Here is a 19,860-nt window from a genome sequence, read left to right as displayed (position 1 = left end):
ACCATTCTGTGACTTCCCCCTTGTAGAACATGCAGCAAGTGAGGGATGCAGTTTAGAAGAGCAGAGGGGTGGAGAGTCCTCAGAGAACCTCATCTGATGGGAACCAAGTGGAAGGACTGCATGGAGAGCAAGCTGCAGACAGAAAGCTGCTTCCAATCCTATCCTCCTTGCTTTACATGAAGCCCAGGACTAAGCCCCAGCCTTTAGCAGGATTTCTGCCCTAAATTACTTGACTAAAGAAGACAAAACCCAAGGAGTCTGGCAACTAAGAAATCAACTTTCTGTCTTATTAACCTTCTGCTTATCAGCCCCAGCAGATGGGAACAAATCCAATTAGGGAAATTTTCTGATGGGTTGAAAGCAGCCTTCTAGCAGGGACTGTGCTGCTGCTTCCCAGGGCTGCTGGGACCTGAGCCAGCAGCCTTATGTCACCCCAAAACTGTCACAGGCAGAAGCAGAGCTAGAAATGCACAGAAAGTGTCCTGTCTGCACACACTGAGATGGAGCTAAATATTTCTGCTTCCCTGTCCAGGACTGCTGGGTCCTGCACTTGGGTCACAACCACCCCAGGAAGGCTCCAGGCTGGGGGCAGAGGGGCTGGAAAGTGCCTGGGGGGAAAGGACCTGGGGGGGGTTGGCTGACAGCAGCTGAAGATGAGCCAGGGGGTGCCCAGGTGGCAAGGAAGGGCAGCAGCAGCCTGGGCTGGAGCAGCAATGGTGTGGGCAGCAGGACTGGGAAGTGACTGTCCCCCTGGATTGGGTACTGGGGAGGCTGCACCTCAAATCCTTGGTTCAGATTTGGGTCCCTCACTGCCAGGACATTAAGAGGCTGGAGCAGGGCCAGGTCAAGGCAAGAAAACTGGGGAAGGGTCTGGAGAACAGGGCTGGGGAGGAGCAGCTCAGGGAGCTGGGGGTGTTGAGCCTGGAGGAGGCTGTGGGGAGACCTCATTGCTCTCTACAGCTCCCTGAAAGCAGGGTGGAGTGAGGTGGGGGTTGGGCTCTTCTCCCTAGGAACAAGGGATAGGACAGGAGGAGACAGCCTCAAGTTGCCCCAAGGGAGATTTAGCTTGGATGTGAGGAGCAGTGAGGAACCCCAAAAGGGTTGTCAAGGCCTGGGACAGTCTGCCCAGGGCTGTGGTGGAGTCCCCACCCCCAGAGGGGTCTCAGAGCCATGCAGGTGTGGTGCTGAGGGCCATGGGTTGGGCTTGTTGAGCCTGGAGAAAAGGAGGCTGAGGGGAGACCTTCTGACTCTCTACAGCTCCCTGAAAGGAGCTTGGAGCCAGGTGGGGGTTGGGCTCTTCTCCCAAGGGACAAGTGGCAGGACAAGTGGAAATGGCCTCAGGTCCTCCAGGGGAGGTTTAGGTTGAGTATTAGACAAAATTCCTTTCCTGCCAGAGTGGTCAGGGATTGGCACAGGCTGCCCAGGGAGGTGGTGGAGTCCCCATCCCTGGAGGAGTTTAAAAACCTGTGGCCATGGCACTCTGGGACATTGTTTAGTGGCCATGGTGGTGCTGGCCTGATGGTTGGATTGGATGATCTCCGGGAGCTCTTCCAACCTTCCTTCTTCTATGATTCTGTGATCTGAGCTAAAAAGCAGTGTCCTGGAAGGCAGGGAAGCTGATTTGCTCCCTTCTCCCCCTCTATGGACACTTCATAGTGCTGAGCACTCAGGACTATTTTTTTTCCCCAAGGCAGGAGTTAAATGAAGCTGTCTGGAAGCCCAAGAGCCACCCAAAGCCTCTTTCAACACTCAAGCTGCAGTCTCCTTCCTGCTTAAACTCCTCATCTCTCACCATTATTTGCCAAACTGAGCTTTTGTCCTCCTCCTCCTCCTCCAGCCAACAAATCCCCAGCAGATCCATGTCACAAATGCTGGGCATAAACCAGCTTCTCCTGGAACACACCAACAGCAACATGGAAAGGGCAGGAGGATCTTGGCCCTAGTGGTCCCCTGGGGATGGATTAGAAGGGCTGTGGTCAGTAGGTCAGAGAGGTTCTCCTCCTGCTCTACTCTGCCCTGCTGAGGCCACATCTGGAATGTTGTGTCCAATTCTGGGAACCTCAGTTCAAGAAGGGAACTGCTTGAGAGAGTCCAGCTCAGAACCACAAAGCTGCTGCAGGCAGTGGAACATCTCCCTGTGAGGACAGGCTGAGGGAGCTGAGGGCTCTGCAGCTGGGAGCAGAGGAGCCTGAGGGGTGACCTCATTGCTGTTGATAAAGATGTGCAGGGATGGAGCCAGGCTCTGCTCAGGGATGTCCAACAACAGGACAAAGGGGCAATGGGGGCAAGCTGGAGCAGAGGAGGTTCCACAGGAACATAAGGAAAAACTTTTTCACTGTGAGGGTGCCAGAGCCCTGGAGCAGGCTGCCCAGAGAGGTTGTGGAGTCTCCTTCTCTGGAGACATTCCAAACCTGCCTGGAAGTGTTCCCCAATGCAGGGCACAACACAACCACACTGCCCTCATTCTCATTCCCTGGGCAGCTCAGCTGGGAGGATTCCTGCCCATCAAGATGGAAATGAAAAGGGAGGAGACAGAGCCAAGCTGCTGATGCAGACAGGGGCAGTGCAAACTGACCAAACCCTCCTGGAAGTGTTCCTGTGGGACCTGCCCTGGGACCTCCTGCTCTGGCAGGGGGGTTGGACTGGATGCTCTCTGGAGGTCCCTTCCAACCCCTAACATTCTGTGACTCCCACTGTGCTCAGTGTAGATGGAACAGCCAGGCAAGGAACCTTTGTCCCCCAATTCAGAGCACAACACATCCACACTTCCCTCATTCTCATTCCCTGTGCAGCTCAGCTCCCAAGGAGGATTCTTGCCCATCAAGATGGAAGTGAAAAGAGAAGAGACAGAGCCAAGCTGCTGATGCAGACAGGGGCAGTGCAAAGGCCTTAGCCATGCTGTGAGAAAATTTTCCTGCCAGACACCACATTGAGGCCTTGCAGAGCAAGCCTGAAGTGTGCCAGGTACTGCTGCAAGGACGTCTTGGAGGGGGAGTCTCTCCTGCCCCTCTCTCTCTTCTTCCAAGGCAGCAAAATGATCCCTGACATATTCTGGGCAGGCAGACAATGAGATCCCCTCAGCTACAGACTGCTGAGACAGGGCAGGAATCTTAAAGGCTTTGAAAGCCTGTTCAGGGCTGACAACATGAAGCAGAGCTCACAGTCTCTGCACTGAGGGAGGGAAGTCATCTGCTGCTCTCCTCGGTCTTAAGGTTCCCTTGGCAATGAGTCTTGGCTGCAATCTAATGGAATTCACCAAGGGCAAGGGTGGAGTCCTGCCCCTGGGGAAGAACAACCTCAGGGAGCAGGGCTGGGGCTGAGCAGCTCTGGGGCAAAGGACCTGGGGGTCCTGGTGGACACCAAGATGAGGATGAGCCAGCAAGGTGGCCCTGGGGCCAAGAAGGGCATCCTGGGGTGCAGCAAGAGGAGTGTGGCCAGCAGCAGCCCAGGGGAGGTTCTCCTCCATCTCTGCTCTGCCCTGCTGAGCTCACAGCTGGAGTGCTGGGGCCAGTTCTGGGCTCCCCAGCTGCAGAGGGCCAGGCACTGGCTGGAGAGGGCACAGCAAAGATGCTGAGGGGCTTGGAACATCTCTGGGGAGGAGAGGCTGAGAGGATTGGGGCTGTTGAGCCTGCAGAAGAGCAGCCCCAGCGGGAGCTCATCAGTGCTCAGCAGTACTTCAAGGCTGGCTGGCAGCAGGATGGGACCAGGCTCTGGGCAGTGGTGCCCAGGGACAGGGCAAGGGGCAGTGGGCACAGAGTGGGGCAGCAGAAGTTCCTTCTGAACATGAGGAGGAACTTCTTGAGTTTGAGGCTGGCAGAGCCCTGGAGCAGCTGGGAGAGTTGGGGCTGATCAGCCTGGAGAAGAGAAGGCTCCAGGGAGACCTCAGAGCTGCATCTGGGCAGCCATGGGCAGGGACACCTCCCACCAGCCCAGGCTGCTCAGGACCTCATCCAGCCTGGCCCTGAACACCTCCAGGGAGGGGACATCCACAGCCTCCCTGGGCAGCCTGTGCCAGTGTCTCCTCAGCCTCACTGGAAAGAATTCCTTCCTCCTCTCCAGTCTCAATCTCCTCTCTTCCAGCTTCAATCCATTCCCCCTCACTCTGTCACTCCCAGCCCTTCTCAAGTCCCTCCCCAGCTCTCCTGTAGCCCCCTTCAGATATTGAAATGCAGCTCTAAGGTCTCCCTGGATCCTTCTCTTCTCCATGCTGAACAAACCCCAGCCTGTCCCCATAGGGGAGGTTCTCCAGCCCTCTGATCATCTTTGTGGCCTGCTCTGGACCCTCTCCAACAGCTCCAGGTCCTTCTTGTGCTGGGGAGGGGGCACCAGAACTGGGCACAGTGCTTGCAGGTGGGGTCTCAGCAGAGCAGAGATGTCAGTGAGGAACAAGAACTGTGCCTTGGAACATCAAATCTTCTATTTAACACAGAGGGAAGCAGCTCCCAGATTCCTTCCACAGCTTGGGTTTGTTCTTTGTTGGTTGTTTTGTTTTTTTTTTTTGAATCACCAACTCCACTTCCTCACAGGAGCAGCCTTAGAAGCTGGCAATAAAAACTCAGAGCTATCATAGTTTGAGCAGAGCTCCACTGCACAGGGAAGAGTTTCCTCTGGAGGGCTTTGCAAGTGAGGCTGCAGCTCCACAAATGGCTTTCTGCTCTGACACGCTCATTAGCACAATCCTTGAATGGCTTCAGCATCAAAGACCAGCAGCCAAAGGTTGTTCCTTCATCCTGTGTTAAATGGAGCTGCTGAAGTCTGTGGTGGCTTTCCAAAGCCTGAGTGTCATTCAAGGACAGCAATCTCATGACAAAAATGGGCTGCAGGCAAGGCACAGGCAAGATCTTGCTGCTTGCATCTCAAATCAGCAGGGCTCCAGCTGGCCCAAGACAGCCACAAACTGCCTTCCAGGCTTGGACAAGGGCTTCTGGAACAGGGGGCAGCTGCACAGCATCTCCCTGAGTCACAGAATGGTTTAGTTTGGAAGGGAGCTCAGAGCTCAGCTCCTCCAACCTCCACACCATGCCCAGAGACACCTCTCAGCCAGACTCAGCTGCTCAAGGCCTCATCCAGCCTGGCCCTGAGCACCCCCAGGCAGGAGGCAGCCACAGCCTCCCTGGGCAGCCTGTGCCAGACTCTCCCCTCCCTCCTGCTGCAGAACTTCTTCCTCAGCTGCAGTCTAACCCTGCTCTGCCTCAGCTTCAAACCCTTCCCCCTTGGCCTGGCTCTAGACTCCCTTAGCCAAAGTCTCTCTGCAGCCTTCCTGCAGGATCCCTTCAGCTCTTGCAAGGCAGCTAGGGAGTAGGCCAGAGGTTGTACAGAGCTCCATCATCATCACCATCATCATCATCATCCCTCTCAGCAAGGCAGCTGCTCCCAAGTGTTTAAGCAAAGATGAAGGATTCCAGCACACAGTCCCAGCCTCAATTCCAAGGCAGCCTCTGGGCTGTAGCAGGATAATTGCTGGAGCCTGGCTCTGAAGCCTTGCTGCTTGCTAAGGCTCTGGAAGGCAGCACTGAGCTGCACACCTATGGCTCCATTAGAGCTTCCATCCTGCTGCTCCATTCCTGGAGATATTGAAGGTGAGGCTGGAGAGGGCTGTGGGCAACCTGATCTAGTTGGGGATGTCCCTGCTGAGTGCAGAGGGGGCTGGGCTGGATGAGCTTTGGAGGTCCCTTCCAGCCCAGAGCATTCTGTGATTCTAACAGACCAAGTCAGGGCACACTTTAAGGGCAGAGCCTTTAGTCCTGCCTGGGATGTGCAACACAACTCACAGCCCTCTGTTAGCAGCTCCTGATGAGGCTCTGCATGGCAGCCACTGCTGCAGCTATGCAGACTCAGGACTTCAAGGGGCTGAGAAGAGAGCTGGGGACAGAGTCTTGAGCAGGGCCTGTTGGGACAGGCCAAGGGGGGGATGGTTTGGAACTCAAAGAGGGAGATTCAGATTAGAGAGAGAGGAGAAATGTTTGACACTGAGGGTGGAGGGAGCCTGGTTCAGGCTGTCCAGAGAGGTGGGAGATGCCCCATGGCTGGCACCACCCCAGGTCAGGGTGTTTGGAGTTCTGAGCAGCCTGCTCTGGGTGAGGATGTCCCTGCTGGCTGCAGGAGTTTTGGACAGGATGATCTTTGGAGGTCCCTTCCAACCTACCACATTCTGTGATTCTGAGATATGCTCTCTGCAACTCCCTGACAGGAGGCTGCAGGGAGCTGGGGTTGGGCCTCTTCTCCTAAGTCTCAGGTGATAGAAGGAGAGGAAATGGCCTGAAATTGTGCCAGGGGAGGGTTGGGTTGGAGGTTAGGAAAAACTTCTTTGCTGCAAGAGTGGTCAGGGATTGGAAGAGGCTGCCCAGGGAGGTGGTGGAGTCTCCATGCCTGGAGGTGTTTAAAAACCTGTGGCCATGGCACTTGGGGCCATGGTCTGGTGGCCATGGTGGGGCTGGGTTGAAGGTTGGACTGGAGGATCTCAGAGGCCTTTCCCAACCCAAACCATTCTGTGGTACCCAACACACATGTGATCATCCACCTACAACAGGGCTGTGCATGTGCTTGCTCTGGGGAGACAGCCAGGAATCAATCACAGAATGGGTTGGGTTGGAAGGGACCTGAAAAATCATCCAGTTCCACCCCCCTGCCATGGGCAGGGACACCTCCCACCAGCCCAGGCTGCTCAAGGCTTCATCCAGCCTGGCCTTGAACAACTCCAGGGAAGAGACATCCACAACCTCCCTGGGCAACCTGTGCCAGTGTCTCCCCAGCCTCACTCTAAAGAATTTCTTCCTCATCTCCAGTCTCAATCTCCCCTCTTCCAGCTTCAATCCCTTCCCCCTCATCCTGTCACTTGTCAGAAGTCCCTCCCCAGCTCTCCTTCAGTCCCCTTCAGGTACTGGAAGGCCACCACAAGGTCTCACCCAGAGCCTCCTCCTCTCCAGGCTGGCTGAACACCCCCAACTCCCTACATCTTGCATTTCCTCCTACCAGAAGATCAGCTGCCAAATGCTTCAGCAGCCACTACTCCATGTGAGAAGTTGCTGGCTGGCAAAGCAGAATCCCATCCTGCAGGGCTGCTGGGATCAGCCTCCCCCTCAGGATCTGCTGGTGGGCATCTCTGTTCCATAACCAAGAAGCTGAAGCACCATTTCCCTCCTGTACACACCAGCTCAATCCTGACCACTTCCACCACCTGACTCCTTGCCAGGTGATTTCATCACCACAAGTCCTCAACCTTCATCCAGCAGCTCAGAATCCAAAGAGCTTGCAGCTCCCCTCCCAAAAGCCAAATGCCCTGGAAGGGTTTAAAAAAGGCAGACAGGTGATGCTGAGGGCCATGGCTCAGCACCAGCCTTGGCAGAGTTAGAGAATGGTTGGAGTGGAGGATCTTAAAGGGCTTTTCCAGCCACAATGATTCTGTGATTCCATGATTCTGTGGCTCATTTGGAACTTTCAACTCTAGCCTGGACAAGAAGCTGAGAGGAGGCCTCATTGCTCTCTACAACTTCCTGTCAGGAGGTTGGAATGAGGTGGGGTTGGACTATTCTCCAAGCATCAGGTGATAGCAGGAGAGGAAATGGCCTCAAGTTGCACCAGGGGAGGGTTAGGTTGGAGATGAGGAAAAATTTCTTGGCTGCAAGAGTGATCAGGGATTAGCACAGGCTGCCCAGGGAGGTGGTGGAGTCCCCATCCCTGGAGGTCTTTAAAAACCTGTGGCCATGGCCCTTGGGGCCAGGGTTTGATGGTTGTGGTGGGGTTGGGTTGAAGGCCTCAATGAGGCCTCTTCCAACCAGAGGTCTCTTCCAACCAAAACAATCCTATGACTTGCTGCCTGCTCAGGGATCCTTCTGAACTTCAGCCAACAGCTCAACTCTGAGATGATTCTTCTTGTGTGCAGACCACAAACATCCCTCCAACACCCTCAGCAAGGGCTTCCCAGCAGCCAGGGCAGTCCTCTTACCACCAGAGTGCATCAGCAGAAGCAGCTTGAGGGCTGGGACTCACCTGTTTTACATTGTAGCCTGCTTTTGCACTAGTTTCAATGAACATTACATTCAGCTCTTTGGCTTTTCTTTCTCCTTCCTCAATGGACACTTGCCTGGGGAAGACAACAGAGAATTAGGAGGGAGGGAAAAAAAAAAAAAAACAAAAGCAGACACACATTCCAAAAATCAACGTTTTTTCAACTTCAACTTTTAATTCATTCCCAGTTCTGAAAGCACTTCATGGTTTTGCTCCCTTGCAGACAGGCCACATCCTGAGCACAGCTGGAGACAAGCTGCATCAGTTTGTTGTACCAGCTGGGCTTTGATGGCACTCCTGGGCTCCATTCTCACTGGAACAGCCAAGTGGGTTCAGCCAGACTCCTCCAAACACTGGAACAGCCAAGTGGGCCAAACAGACTCTTCCCAACCCCTCTGCAGCTACCTGATCTAGATGAAGATGTCCCTGCTGATTGCAAGAGGGTTGGACTAGATAACACCATGAAGGGTTCCTTCCAACCCAAACTCCTGGTTCCAAACTCAGATTCCCAGAGAAACAGCCAGGTGGGCCAACAAGACTCTTCCAACCCCCTCTCCAGCCACCTGATCTAGTTGAAGGTGTCCCTGCTGACTGCAGGGGGGGTTGAACTAGATGACCTTGAAGGGTCTCTTCCAACCCAAACCATTCTGGGACTCTAAGCCATGCTTCTATGTCTGAACAATCAGCAATCAACAGATTTTAATATCCAATCAGCAGCAGCTTGCAGCCTGCAAAACTGCTCTGACCAAGGTCCGAGTCTCACCATCTCACACCAAATTAATTGTGCCCTTTCTTTCTTTTGGTTCCCCTGGTTGGGTGCCCCCCACACACCTAAAGCTGGGGGAAACTTTGGTTCAGGAGCTGCCAAACTCATGAGGGGAACGAGGAGGTTGTAAACCTGAAGTAAGAGTCCCAAAAGAAGCAAAGAAGGACTTCAAGCAAATCCAAACCACTTCCACCTTGAGCTTCTGCTTTAGCTTTGTGACTCTGCTCGTGGGTGTCAATCCCTAGCCCCCAGAACAGGCAACAAATGCAGCTGGGGAGGCTCAAAACTGCTACTAAAAATCATTCAGTTTGCCAATTTAGCAACATGTCTGTGGCCAGGGACAGCCCTGGACACCCTGAAGAGTTTTAAAAGGGAGGATTCCTTGCACCTCTCAGTTTTATCTGAGCAAATCTAGGAAGCAAGAATATTTGTAATGAGGAGTGGCTGAGGGCACTGGGGTTGTGCAGTCTGGAGAAGAGGAGGCTGAGGGGAAGAAGCTTCTTCACTGGAAGGGTTCTCAAGGACTAGAACAGGCTGCCCAGGGAGGTTGTTGAATCCCAATCCCTGGAAGGGTTTAAAAGAGGCAGAGAGATGGTGCTGAGGGCCATAGCTCAGCACCAGCCTTGGTAGAGTTAGAGAATGGTTGGAGTGGAGGATCTTAAAGGGCTTTTCCAGCCACAATGATTCCATGATTCTGTAACTCATTCGGAAGTTTAAAGCCTAGCCTGGACAAGAGGAAGCTGAGAGGAGACCTCATTGTTGTCTACAACCCCCTGAGAGGAGGTTGCAGTGAGGTGGGGGCTGGGCTCTGTTCCCTAGTCTCAGGTGATAGAAGGAGAGGAAATGTCCTGAAATTGTGCAGGGGAGGGTTAGGTTGGAGATGAGGGAAAATTCCTTTGCAATATGGTTGGTCAGGGATTGGCACAGGCTGCCCAGGGAGGTGGTGGAGTCCCCATGCCTGGAGGTCTTTAAAAACCTGTTGCCATGGCACTTGAGGACTGGTTTGATGGTTGTGATGGTGTTGGGTTGAAGGCCTCAATGATCCTAGAGATCTCTTCCAACCAAAACACTTCTATGACTTGCTGCCTGCTCAGGGATCCTTCTGAACTTCAGCCAACAGACTGAATGAGGCACTTGGTGCCAGGTGATTGGATAGGGCTGGGTGATAGGTTGGATTGGATGATCTTGGAGGTCTCTTCCAACCTGCTTGATTCTATGGTTCTATGAAACCTGTGGAGAGGACACTTGGGACATGGTTTGATGGTTGTGGTGGTGCTGGGTTGAAGGACTCAATGATCTCAGAGGACTTTTCCAACCCAAACAATTCTGTGATGTAGTCAACACACCACCCCCTCCTCACATCTGAACAAGCTGATGGTAAGTTTCTCAATGGCTTCATGGTATGGTGGAAGTTTCTCCTTAAGCCAACAAAAGGAGTTGAAAATTGAGATTTCTCTAAGTCACAGCCACCTCCAGCCCAGTTCAAACAACCCTGAGCATTCTGGGGGCAAAAAGAAATAAAACATGAATATAAACCTGATTCTTTGAGCATTTTGAGGGCAAAAAGAAATAAAATCTGGAATGGTTTGCCCAGCGAGGTTGTGGATGAGACCTTGAGCAACCTGGATTAGCTGAGAGGTGTCCCTGGTCTAGAGGGTTGGAGTAGATGATCTATAAAGTCTCTTCCAACCCAAACTATTCTTAGAATCATAAAACCAACCAGGTTGGAAGAGACCTCCAAGATCATCCAGTCCAACCTAGCACCCACCCAGCATTGTAGGGGCAAAAAGAAGTAAAATCTAAACATAAACCTGGAATGGTTTGCCCAGGGAGGCTATGGATGAGGCCTTGAGCAACCTGGGCTGGTTGAGAGGTGTCCTTACCCTGGAGGGTTGGAGTAGATGATCTCTAAAGTCCCTTCCAACCCAAACCATTCTCTGATTCTTTGAGCATTAGGAGGGCAAAAAGAAATAAAATCTGGAACGGTTTGCCCAGGGAGGCTGTGGATGAGGTCTTGAGCAGCCTGGGCTAGTTGAGAGGTGACCTTGGTCTAGAAGGTTGGAGTAGATGATCTATAAAGTCTCTTCCAACCCAAACCATTCTTACTATCATAGAATCAACCAGGTTGGAAGAGACCTCCAAGATCATCCAGTCCAACCTAGCACCTACCCAGCATTGTGGGGGCAAAAAGAAATAAAATCTAAATATAAACCTGGAATGGTTTGCCCAGAGAGGCTGTGGATGAGGCCTTGAACAACCAAGTCTAGTTGAGAGATGTCCCTGGTCTAGAGGGCTGGAGTAGATGATCTTTAGGGTCCCTTCCAACTCAAACCATTCTCTGATTCTTTGAGCATTTTGAGGGCAAAAAGAAATAAAATCTGGAATGGTTTGCCCAGGGAGGCTGTGGATGAGGCCTTGAGCAACCTGGGCTAGTTGAGAGATGTCCCTTCCCTGGAGAGTTGGAGTAGATCATCTCTAAGGTCCCTTGCAACCCAAACTGTTCCTTGAACATTTGGGGAGGGGTGGCAAAAAGAAATAAAATCTAAATATTCCTGTCTACAAAAAAACCCCAACAGCCAGCAGTGGATTAAAGAAGCAAGATTTGAAAAGGTGAGTTGCTCCTCCATACCTCTTATCTGCTAGGTCTGTTTTATTTCCCACCAGCATGATGATGACGTCGCTGCCCCGTTCCGTTCGGACGTCATCGATCCATTTCGTTGTCTGCTGGAAGGAGTTGACATCTACCAGAGGAACAGCAGAGAGAGGTCATCACTGGGGGCTGTCCTGCAGAGATCACTGCTAAACACAGCTCCAAGGCTCAAATGAAAGCTTCACCATCTCTGCAACTGGCCTGAAAGGGGAGTGGGGGAGGGTGAAGAACCTGCAAGTGAAACCCTGAGTGCGCCACCGAGAAAACTTTGGGATGGGCTTCAAGTGGAGCACTCAAAGGAAAAGAGAGGGACCCAGGTGGAGCTAGAATTTGGCTGAATGTAAAATGAGAGGCTTCACTGTTGTGGGTTTGGCCAATTTGCTTTTGGTTTGGGTAGTTGAACACCAAGTGTTTTATAGAGAGGATGAGGGTTCGTGTGCTAGAACAGGTTCCGCACCACAAGGGTGCCTGGAACGCTGCAACAGGTTGCCCAGGGAGGTGGTTGAGGCTCCATCCCTGGAGGTATTCAAAGTGAGGCTCAACAGGGCTCTGAGCAAGCTGGAGGATGTCCCTGCTGACTGCAGGGGGGTTAGATTGGATGACCTTTGGACCATTCTAGGATTCTATGATTCTACGCTGCTCCTGATTTGGCCATCCACAAGCAGGAGCCTCCTGCAGCTTCACTGCTTCTCAAAAGTACTTAGTACCAGCTACACATCTGGAGCAGCTTCATCTGGAATAGACTGGAGAAAAGGAAGATATTTTCCACACTGAGGGTCGTGAGAGCCTGGCCCAGGTTGCCCACAGAGGTGGGAGATATCCCATCCCTGGAACCATTCTAGGTCAGGTTGTTTGGGGCTCTGAGCAACCTGCTCTGGTTGGGGATGTCCTTGCTGACTGCAGGGGGATGTGGATTAGATGACCTTGAAAGGTCCCTTCCAACCCAAACCATTCTCTGAGCTCTTTTTATTTGCCAGGCTCAGGATTTTCTCTAGGAAGCATCAGCTTTATACAACAAATTAGCCCCAGGGCAAGGAGCAAGGGGCACAAACTGCAACCCAGCAGGTGCCAGCTGAGGATGAGGAGAAAGTTGTTTGGGGTGAGGGTGCTGGAGGCCTGGAGCAGGCTGCCCAGAGAGGTTGTGGAGTCTCCTTGTGTGGAGAGCTTCCAACCCCCCCTGGGCACTGTGCTCCTGGGCAAGCTGCTGTGGGGGCCCTGCTGGAGCAGGGGGCTTGGACTGGGGGAGCTCCAGAGGTCCCTTCCCACCCCTCCATGCTGGGATTCTGTAACTTCCTGGATCATTTATGCTGAGGGTGGTGAGAGCCTGCCCCAGGCTGCCCAGAGAGGTGGGAGCTGCCCCATGGCTGGAACCATTGCAGGCCAGGTTGGTTGGGGCTCTGAACAACCTGCTCTGGTTGGAGATGTCCCTGCTGACTGCAGGGGGGTTGGATTAGATGACCTTGAAAGGTCCCTTCCAACCCAAACCATTTCTGTGATTAAACCCTGAGCTCCAAACGGAAGCAGAAACCTCAGTTTAATGTCTCCAGAGCTCTTAAACCCCAATTTTACTTATCCACAGACCTCAAACCCCATTTTAACCCATCCAGAGACCTCAAACCCCAATTTAACCCATCCAGAGACCTTAAACCCCAATTTAACCTATCCAGAGACTTTAAACACAAATTTAACCTATCCAGAGCTCTTAAACCCCAAATTTAACCTCTCCACAGGCCTTAAACCCCACATTAACCTATCCAGAGACCTTAAATCCCAATTTAACTTCTCCACAGACCTTAAACCCCAATTTAAGCCATCCAGAGACCTTAACCCCCAAGTTAACCTATCCAGAGCACAAATTTAAACACAAATTTAACCTATCCAGAGCTCTTAAACCTCAAATTTAACCTCTCCACAGACCTTAAATCCCAATTTAACTCCTTAAATCCCAAGTTTATCTCTCCACAAACCTTAAACCCCAATTTAACCCCTTAAATCCCAATTTAACCTCTACAGACCTTAAATCCCAATTAACCCCTTAAATCCCAATTTAACCTCTCCACAGACCTTAAACCCCAACTTAACCTATCCAGAGCACAAATTTAAACACAAATTTAACCTATCCAGATCTCTACAACCCCAAATTTAACATCTCTACAGAACTTAAACTCCAATTTAACCCCTTAAACTCCAATTTAACCCCTTAAATCCCAATTTAACCTCTCCACAGACCTTAAATCCCAATTTAACTCCTTAAATCCCAAGTTTACCGCTCCACAGACCTTAAACTCCAGTTTAACCCCTTGGATCCCAATTTAACCTATCCACAGACCTTAAAAGCTGCAAGGTCAGAACACTGGGAAGCTCTCCTCATCTACTGAGGGCAGCTTGCAGGTGAGAAGGTCACATCCCATGTGGAGAAGAAGCTGCCCCAGAGCTCCAGCAGCTCCACAAAGAGCAACTTGAGTTTTTAGCATTTGAGAAAGGAAGGAGGGGAGGGGGGGAAAGCTCTGCAGCACTTCTGGAGGAGCACTGATTTTTGTTTTAGTGGCTCTTACTGCACAGCAATATACTTGCAAGACAGACAGGCAGGGCTTGATCTTAATTCTCCTCTTTGCTGCTTGCTAATAATCTGTTTGCTAGGGGAAAAAAAAAAAAAAGTCCAATTTTTAGCTCAAATCAAAGTCTTCTTTTAAAGCCTCAAAATCCCTGCTGTGATTTTGGTTTTTTTTTTAGTCATCAAGCAAAGTTGGGGTCGAGTTTTGCATTTGTACAGAACAAGGCCACTGCTTCAGTTTAAGTTTTGCTTGAGAATTGAAAGGTTTAGTTGTCCCAAAGGAAAATTTCTGGGTTTGTTTGTTGGTTTTTTTTGGTAAATAAACAGTAAATTGTGGGGGGAGGGGTCTCTGGCTTGAGAGGGGAGGAAGAGGAGGAGGAGGAAAAGGGCTTGAAACAGGACTCAGATTTTAGTTGACAAAAAGTGTACATACCTTAGTAAGAAAGGAAAGAGCAATTGTTAAAAGGAGGAGGGCTCAGAGGTCAGGTTTAGGTGTTGCAAGATGAGGAAGTGGCTGATTGAAATGAAAAATGGGGGTGGTAAATGCATCCCCACCCCCCAGCCCATGCCCAGAATTTGGGTGGGGGGAGGGTAAATGAAGTGAAGCAAGTTACAGGTCACAGTGTGTCAGTGAACAGTCAAGTTAGCCATGAACATGATTCAGGTGGTTGAGACCAAATTGGTGACAGCAGAAGAATATGAAGGGGGAGGAAAAAAGATGGAAGAAAATGAAGGGGGGGAAAAAAAAGAGATGAAAGAGGGGTAAAGGGCAACAAGGCTTCAGAATGCAAGGGGAAAAAAAAAGGCTTCAGGAGAATGCAAAAGGAGAAAAGGCTCCAAAATGATGGCATTTAGGAGAGGCTTTGAACATGATCTAGTTGAGGATGTCCCTGCTTACTGCAGGGGGTCTGGACTAGAGGATCTTTAGAGGTCCCTTCCAACCCAGATCATTCTATGATTCAAGCTTCAAGCTTGCCTAGAATCCAATTCTTCTTTTGGGGAGGTGGTGGTATTCCTTTATTTCTATGATGCTATCAGAACAAGCTTCAAGCTTGCCTAGAACCCAATTCTTTTTTGGGTGGTAGTGCTTTATTTCTGTGATTTTATCAGAACAAGCTTCAAGCTTGGTTAGAACCCAATTCTTTTTTGGGTGGTGGTGTTTTAATTCTTTGATTCTATCTCAACAAGCTTCAAGCTTGCCTAGAACCCAATTCTTTTTTGAGGGGGGGAGGTGGAGGAGGGGTGTTTTATTTCTGTGATTCTATCACAACAAGCTCCAAGCTTGCCTAGAACCCAATTCTTTATTTAGGGTGGTGGTGGTTTATTTCTATGATTTTATCACAACAAGCTCCAAGCTTGCCTAGAACCCAATTCTTTATTTAGGGTGGTGGTGGTTTATTTCTATGATTTTATCACAACAAGCTCCAAGCTTGCCTAGAACCCAATTCTTTATTTAGGGTGGTGGTGCTTTATTTCTATGATTTTATCACAACAAGCTTCAAGCTTGCCTAGAACCCAATTATTTTTTTTTTTGGGGGGGTGGTGGTGTTTTATTTCTATGGTTTTATCAAAACAAGCTTCAAGCTTGCCTAGAACCCAATTTTTTTTTTTTGGGTGGTGGTGGTGTTTTATTTCTATGGTTTTATCAAAACAAGCTTCAAGCTTGCCTAGAACCCAATTCTTTTCTCTTTTGGGGGGGGTGGGGTGGTGGTGGTGTTTTAATTTCCATGCCGAGCAGATGACCGTGAGAGGAACATGCAAAAAGCTAAATCTGGAAGGCTGGAGAAGAAAAAAAAAAAAACAAAACCAAACCAAAGCAAAAAGGGGGTCGAAGGATTAAAAATGCAGATTTATTTTGGTTTTAAACCCCCCTCCCCACTCACTTGTGATATCATAAACAACAACTGCAACAGTGGAGTCACGAATGTAGCTAGGAATCAAGCTCCTGAACCGCTCTTGACCTGCTGTGTCCCACAATTGCAACCGTACCTGACAAAAATCCGTCAAAACAAGCAAGAAAAATAAGAAAGAAAAAGGGGAAAAAAAAAAAAAAAGAAAGAAAGAAAGAAAAAAAAAAAAAGTCAAGCCCGGGGTGTTAAAAAAAAAAAACAAACCACCACAAACACGAAGGAAAACCCCAAAAATACCTACTTGTGATATCGTAAACTACTACAGCAGCAGCAGAGTCACGGATGTAACTGGGAATGAGGCTACGGAAACGTTCCTGACCCGCGGTATCCCACAGCTGCAACCTGATCTGTTGGCGGGGGGGAGGGGAGGGGGAAGGGGGGATGGGGGATGGGAGGAGGGGAAGGGGAAGAAAAATTAAACGAGCCTAAAAAAAGTGCCACTAAGAAAAGAAAAGGAAAAAAAAAAAAACAAACCCAAAACAACAATTAAAAAAAAAAAGACAACCCAAAACCAAACCAAAAAAAAAAAAAAAAAAAAAAAAAAGGGGAAAGGGTTTGCTTCAAAACAAACCAGAAACAAAACGAAAAAAAAGGAGGAAAAAGGTAAAGGGGAAAAGTCGTGCAAGGAAGGGAAGGGGAAGGGGGAGAGGTGGCAAGCTCGGGGTGTTAGGTGCAGCTCTCTCTCTAGTAGCTGCTCTGAGGTGTAAGGTGCAGCTTGTCTTGTATTGGGGCTCTCTGGTAGCTGCTTTGTGGTGTTAGGTGCAGCTTGTCTTGGCTTCATGCTCTCTAGTAGCTGCTCTGTGGGGTTAGGTGCAGCTTATGGTGTTAGGTGCAGCCTGTCTTGGCTTTGTGCTCTCTGGTAGCTGCTCTGATGTGTTAGGTGCAGCTTATGGGGTTAGGTGCAGCCTGTCTTGGCTTCGTGCTCTCTAGTGGCTACTCTGTGGTGTTAGGTGCAGCTTATCTTGTATTTGGGCTCTCTAGTGGCTACTCTGTGGTGTTAGGTGCAGCTTATCTTGTATTTGGGCTCTCTAGTGGCTACTCTGTGGTGTTAGGTGCAGCTTATGGTGTTAGGTGCAGCTTGCCTTGGCTTGGTGCACTCTCTAGTAGCTGCTCTGAGGTGTAAGGTGCAGCTTGTCTTGGTTTCATGCTCTCTGGTAGCTGCTCTGATGTGTTAGGTGCAGCTTATGGTGTTAGGTGCAGATGGGTTTGGCTTTGTGCTCTCTGATAGCTACTCTATGGTGTAAGGTGCAGCTTGTCTTGGCTGTGTTCTCTCTAGTAGCTACTCTGTGGTGTAAGGTGCAGCTTGTCTTGGTTTCATGCTCTCTGGTAGCTGCTCTGATGTGTTAGGTGCAGCTTATGGTGTGAGGTGCAGCTTGTCTTGGCTTCATGCTCTCTGGTAGCTACTCTATGGTGTTAGGTGTAGCTTATCTTGGCTTCATGCTCTTGAAAGAACACTTCCAAAAGGGGAGGAAGCTGGAGGAGGGCAGGCTTAGACTGGAGGAGGGCAGGTTTAGACTGGAGGAGGGCAGGTTTAGACTGGAGGAGGGTAGGTTTAGACTGGAGGCTGCCAGGAACTCCAAAGAAGCAGCCCTTAGAGTCATCTCTTACAAATGGCTTGTAGGGCTAGGACAAGGGGCAATGGCTTTGAGGAGGCCACAAACATGATCAGAGGACTGGAGATCCCCCCCTGTGGAGACAGGCTGGGAGTGTTGGGGCTGTTCAGCCTGGAGAAGAGAAGGCTCCAGGGACACCTTAGAGCAGCCTTCCAGTACCTGAAGGGGGCTACAGGAGAGCTGGGGAGGGACTTTTGACAAGGGCTGGGAGTAACAGGACAAGGGGGAAGGGATTGAAGCTGGAAGAGGGGAGATTGAGACTGGAGATTGGGAAGAAATTCTTCAGAGTGAGGCTGGGGAGACACTGGAACAGGTTGCCCAGGGAGGCTGTGGCTGCCTTCTCCCTGGAGGTGTTGAAGGCCAGGCCTTGAGCAGCCTGGTTTAGTGGGAAGGGGGTTGGAACTGGATGACCTTTAAAGTCTCTTCCAACCCAACCCATTCTATGAATAAAAACCAGACCTGCTCAGCCTTCAAACTGAGAGGTCCAACAAGAAAATTGTTGTTTTCCTGTTCCCCTGCAGCTCTGCCTACAGCAGATTTTCATGCTCTGCTGCTGCTACCCTTCCTCAGGGCTCACAGACATAACCTCCAGCAGCTTGGAGGGTGGTTGGTGGTGGAAGAACCAGACCACACCTGACCATTCCCAAGGGAGAGCGTTCAGTTGCTGTCAAAGCTTATAAAGTGAGGTATTCAGGGAGGACAAAATGTGAAGCTTGCAGGAGTGGGGCCAAGGGAGGCAACAGCAATGATTTGAGGGCTGAAACCCTCCTGCTGTGAGGCCAGGCTGAGAGAGTTGGGGTTGTGCAGCCTGGAGAACAGAAAGCACCAGGGAGAGCTTCTGGTGGCCTTGCAGGGCTGGAAGGGGCTGAGAAGAAAGCTGGGGACAGAGTTTTGAGCAGGGCTATTGGGACAGGACTGGGGGCATGGTTTGGAACTCCAAGAGGGAGATTCAGACTGGAGAGAAGGGAGAAATGTTTGACCCTGAGGGTGGTGAGAGCCTGTCCCAGGTTGCCCACAGAGGTGGGAGATGCCCAACCCTTGCACCATCCCAGGTCAGGTTGTCTGGGGCTGTGAGCAACCTGCTCTGGTTGGGGATGTCCCTGCTGGCTGCAGGGGAGGTTGGACTGGATGCTCTTTGGAGGTCCTTTCCAACCTAAAGCCTTCCATGAATCTCTAACCAGCTGCTAGTTGTTAACTCTGTATTTAAGCTTTAGCCACACAGCAAAAGTTAACATGCAGAGAGATGAGGTTGGAGGTCTCTTACCATGGAGATTCTGAAAGAAAAAGGCAAGATAGACTAAAAACAACACAAATGGCAAGAAGCACAAGGGCCAGCTTTGCTCTGGAGAGAACATCCCCATCCCTGAAGTTCTTTCAGTGCCATCCACATTCACTGTGGGCTTTACACAGCCCCATCAAAAAGCTTCTGCAGCTCTTCACAACCTGCTGCTGCAAATAGCTCCGTGCTTCATTTGCCTTAATTAACAAGCTGAGCTCATTTGCAACCCCAGGCTTGCTTCCACAGAGGAGGGATTTCATTGCAGGGAGCTAGAGCTGCAGCAAGAAGCCAAGGAACAAGTTTGTGGCTCACTGCTGAAGGCAAAGGATATTCTCAAGCCGGGCAGTAACCATCAACATTTGGCCTCTCAGATTTTATTTGGCCTCTCACATTTTATTTGGCCACTCACATTTTATTTGGCCTCTCACATTTTATCTGGCCTCTCACAATTTATTTGGCCTCTCACATTTTATTTGGCCACTCACATTTTATTTGGCCTCTCACATTTTATTTGGCCACTTACATATTATCTTTTGATCAAAAATTGAAGGGGTGAAGCACGCTGCCCTTCTCCAAACCCCACTCTGCACCCTTCAAACCATCCAGACCATCTCTTCCTTCAAAGAGGACGACACCAGAGCACCTTCTACCAGGCATTCCACAGCTGAACCAGCTGGTGGTGGTTGCCCCATTTCCCCTCCAGCAGTGTCAGCCTGGAAGCAGCTGGTAGTTGAAGGTTCATCCTTGAGAAGAGTTAGATTGGATGTGAGGAACAAGTTCTGCACCAGGAGGGTGGTGGAACACTGGCACAGGTTGCCCAGGGAGGTGGTTGAGGCTCCATCCCTGGAGCTATTGAAGGTGAGGCTGGAGAGGGCTGTGGGCAACCTGATCTAGTTGGGGATGTCCCTGCTGAGTGCAGAGGGGGTTGGACTGGATGAGCTTTGGAGGTCCCTTCCAACCCAGAGCATTCTAGGATTCTATTCTCTGATCCTCTGCTTCCCAAGTGATGTCCTGCAGAAGGCCAACAGCTGCTGAGCCTCATCCCTAGTCAGGGAAGCACAACAAGAGCAAGGAGACAGCA

The 19,860-nt window shown here is 50.6% G+C and overlaps 1 protein-coding gene across 5 annotated transcripts in view; it reads right to left on the bottom strand.

Annotated features, from left to right (window-relative positions):
* The window catches only part of RAB6A (RAB6A, member RAS oncogene family), an 88,046-nt gene that overhangs the window by 5,560 nt on the left and 62,626 nt on the right, over window positions 1-19,860 (bottom strand). For 3 of the 5 annotated variants that reach the window (XM_054399621.1, XM_054399638.1, XM_054399630.1), the window contains 3 exons: window positions 16,129-16,234; window positions 11,403-11,514; window positions 7,990-8,083 (listed from right to left, as the gene is read on the bottom strand). The exons of 1 other annotated variant lie outside the window; for it this stretch is intronic. In XM_054399621.1, the coding sequence (XP_054255596.1) occupies window positions 7,990-8,083; window positions 11,403-11,514; window positions 16,129-16,234 (312 nt within the window). Of the gene's footprint in view, window positions 1-7,989; window positions 8,084-11,402; window positions 11,515-15,860; window positions 15,967-16,128; window positions 16,235-19,860 lie in introns of all 5 variants that reach the window. One more of the 5 variants, XM_054399647.1, reaches the window with a different exon arrangement.

The sequence above is a fragment of the Indicator indicator genome, chromosome 1 (assembly GCF_027791375.1).
Source record: "Indicator indicator isolate 239-I01 chromosome 1, UM_Iind_1.1, whole genome shotgun sequence".
Taxonomy (NCBI): Eukaryota; Metazoa; Chordata; class Aves; order Piciformes; family Indicatoridae; genus Indicator; species Indicator indicator.
The sequence above is the reverse complement of the archived record's forward strand: the minus strand, read 5'-3'. Positions and strand labels throughout refer to the sequence as shown.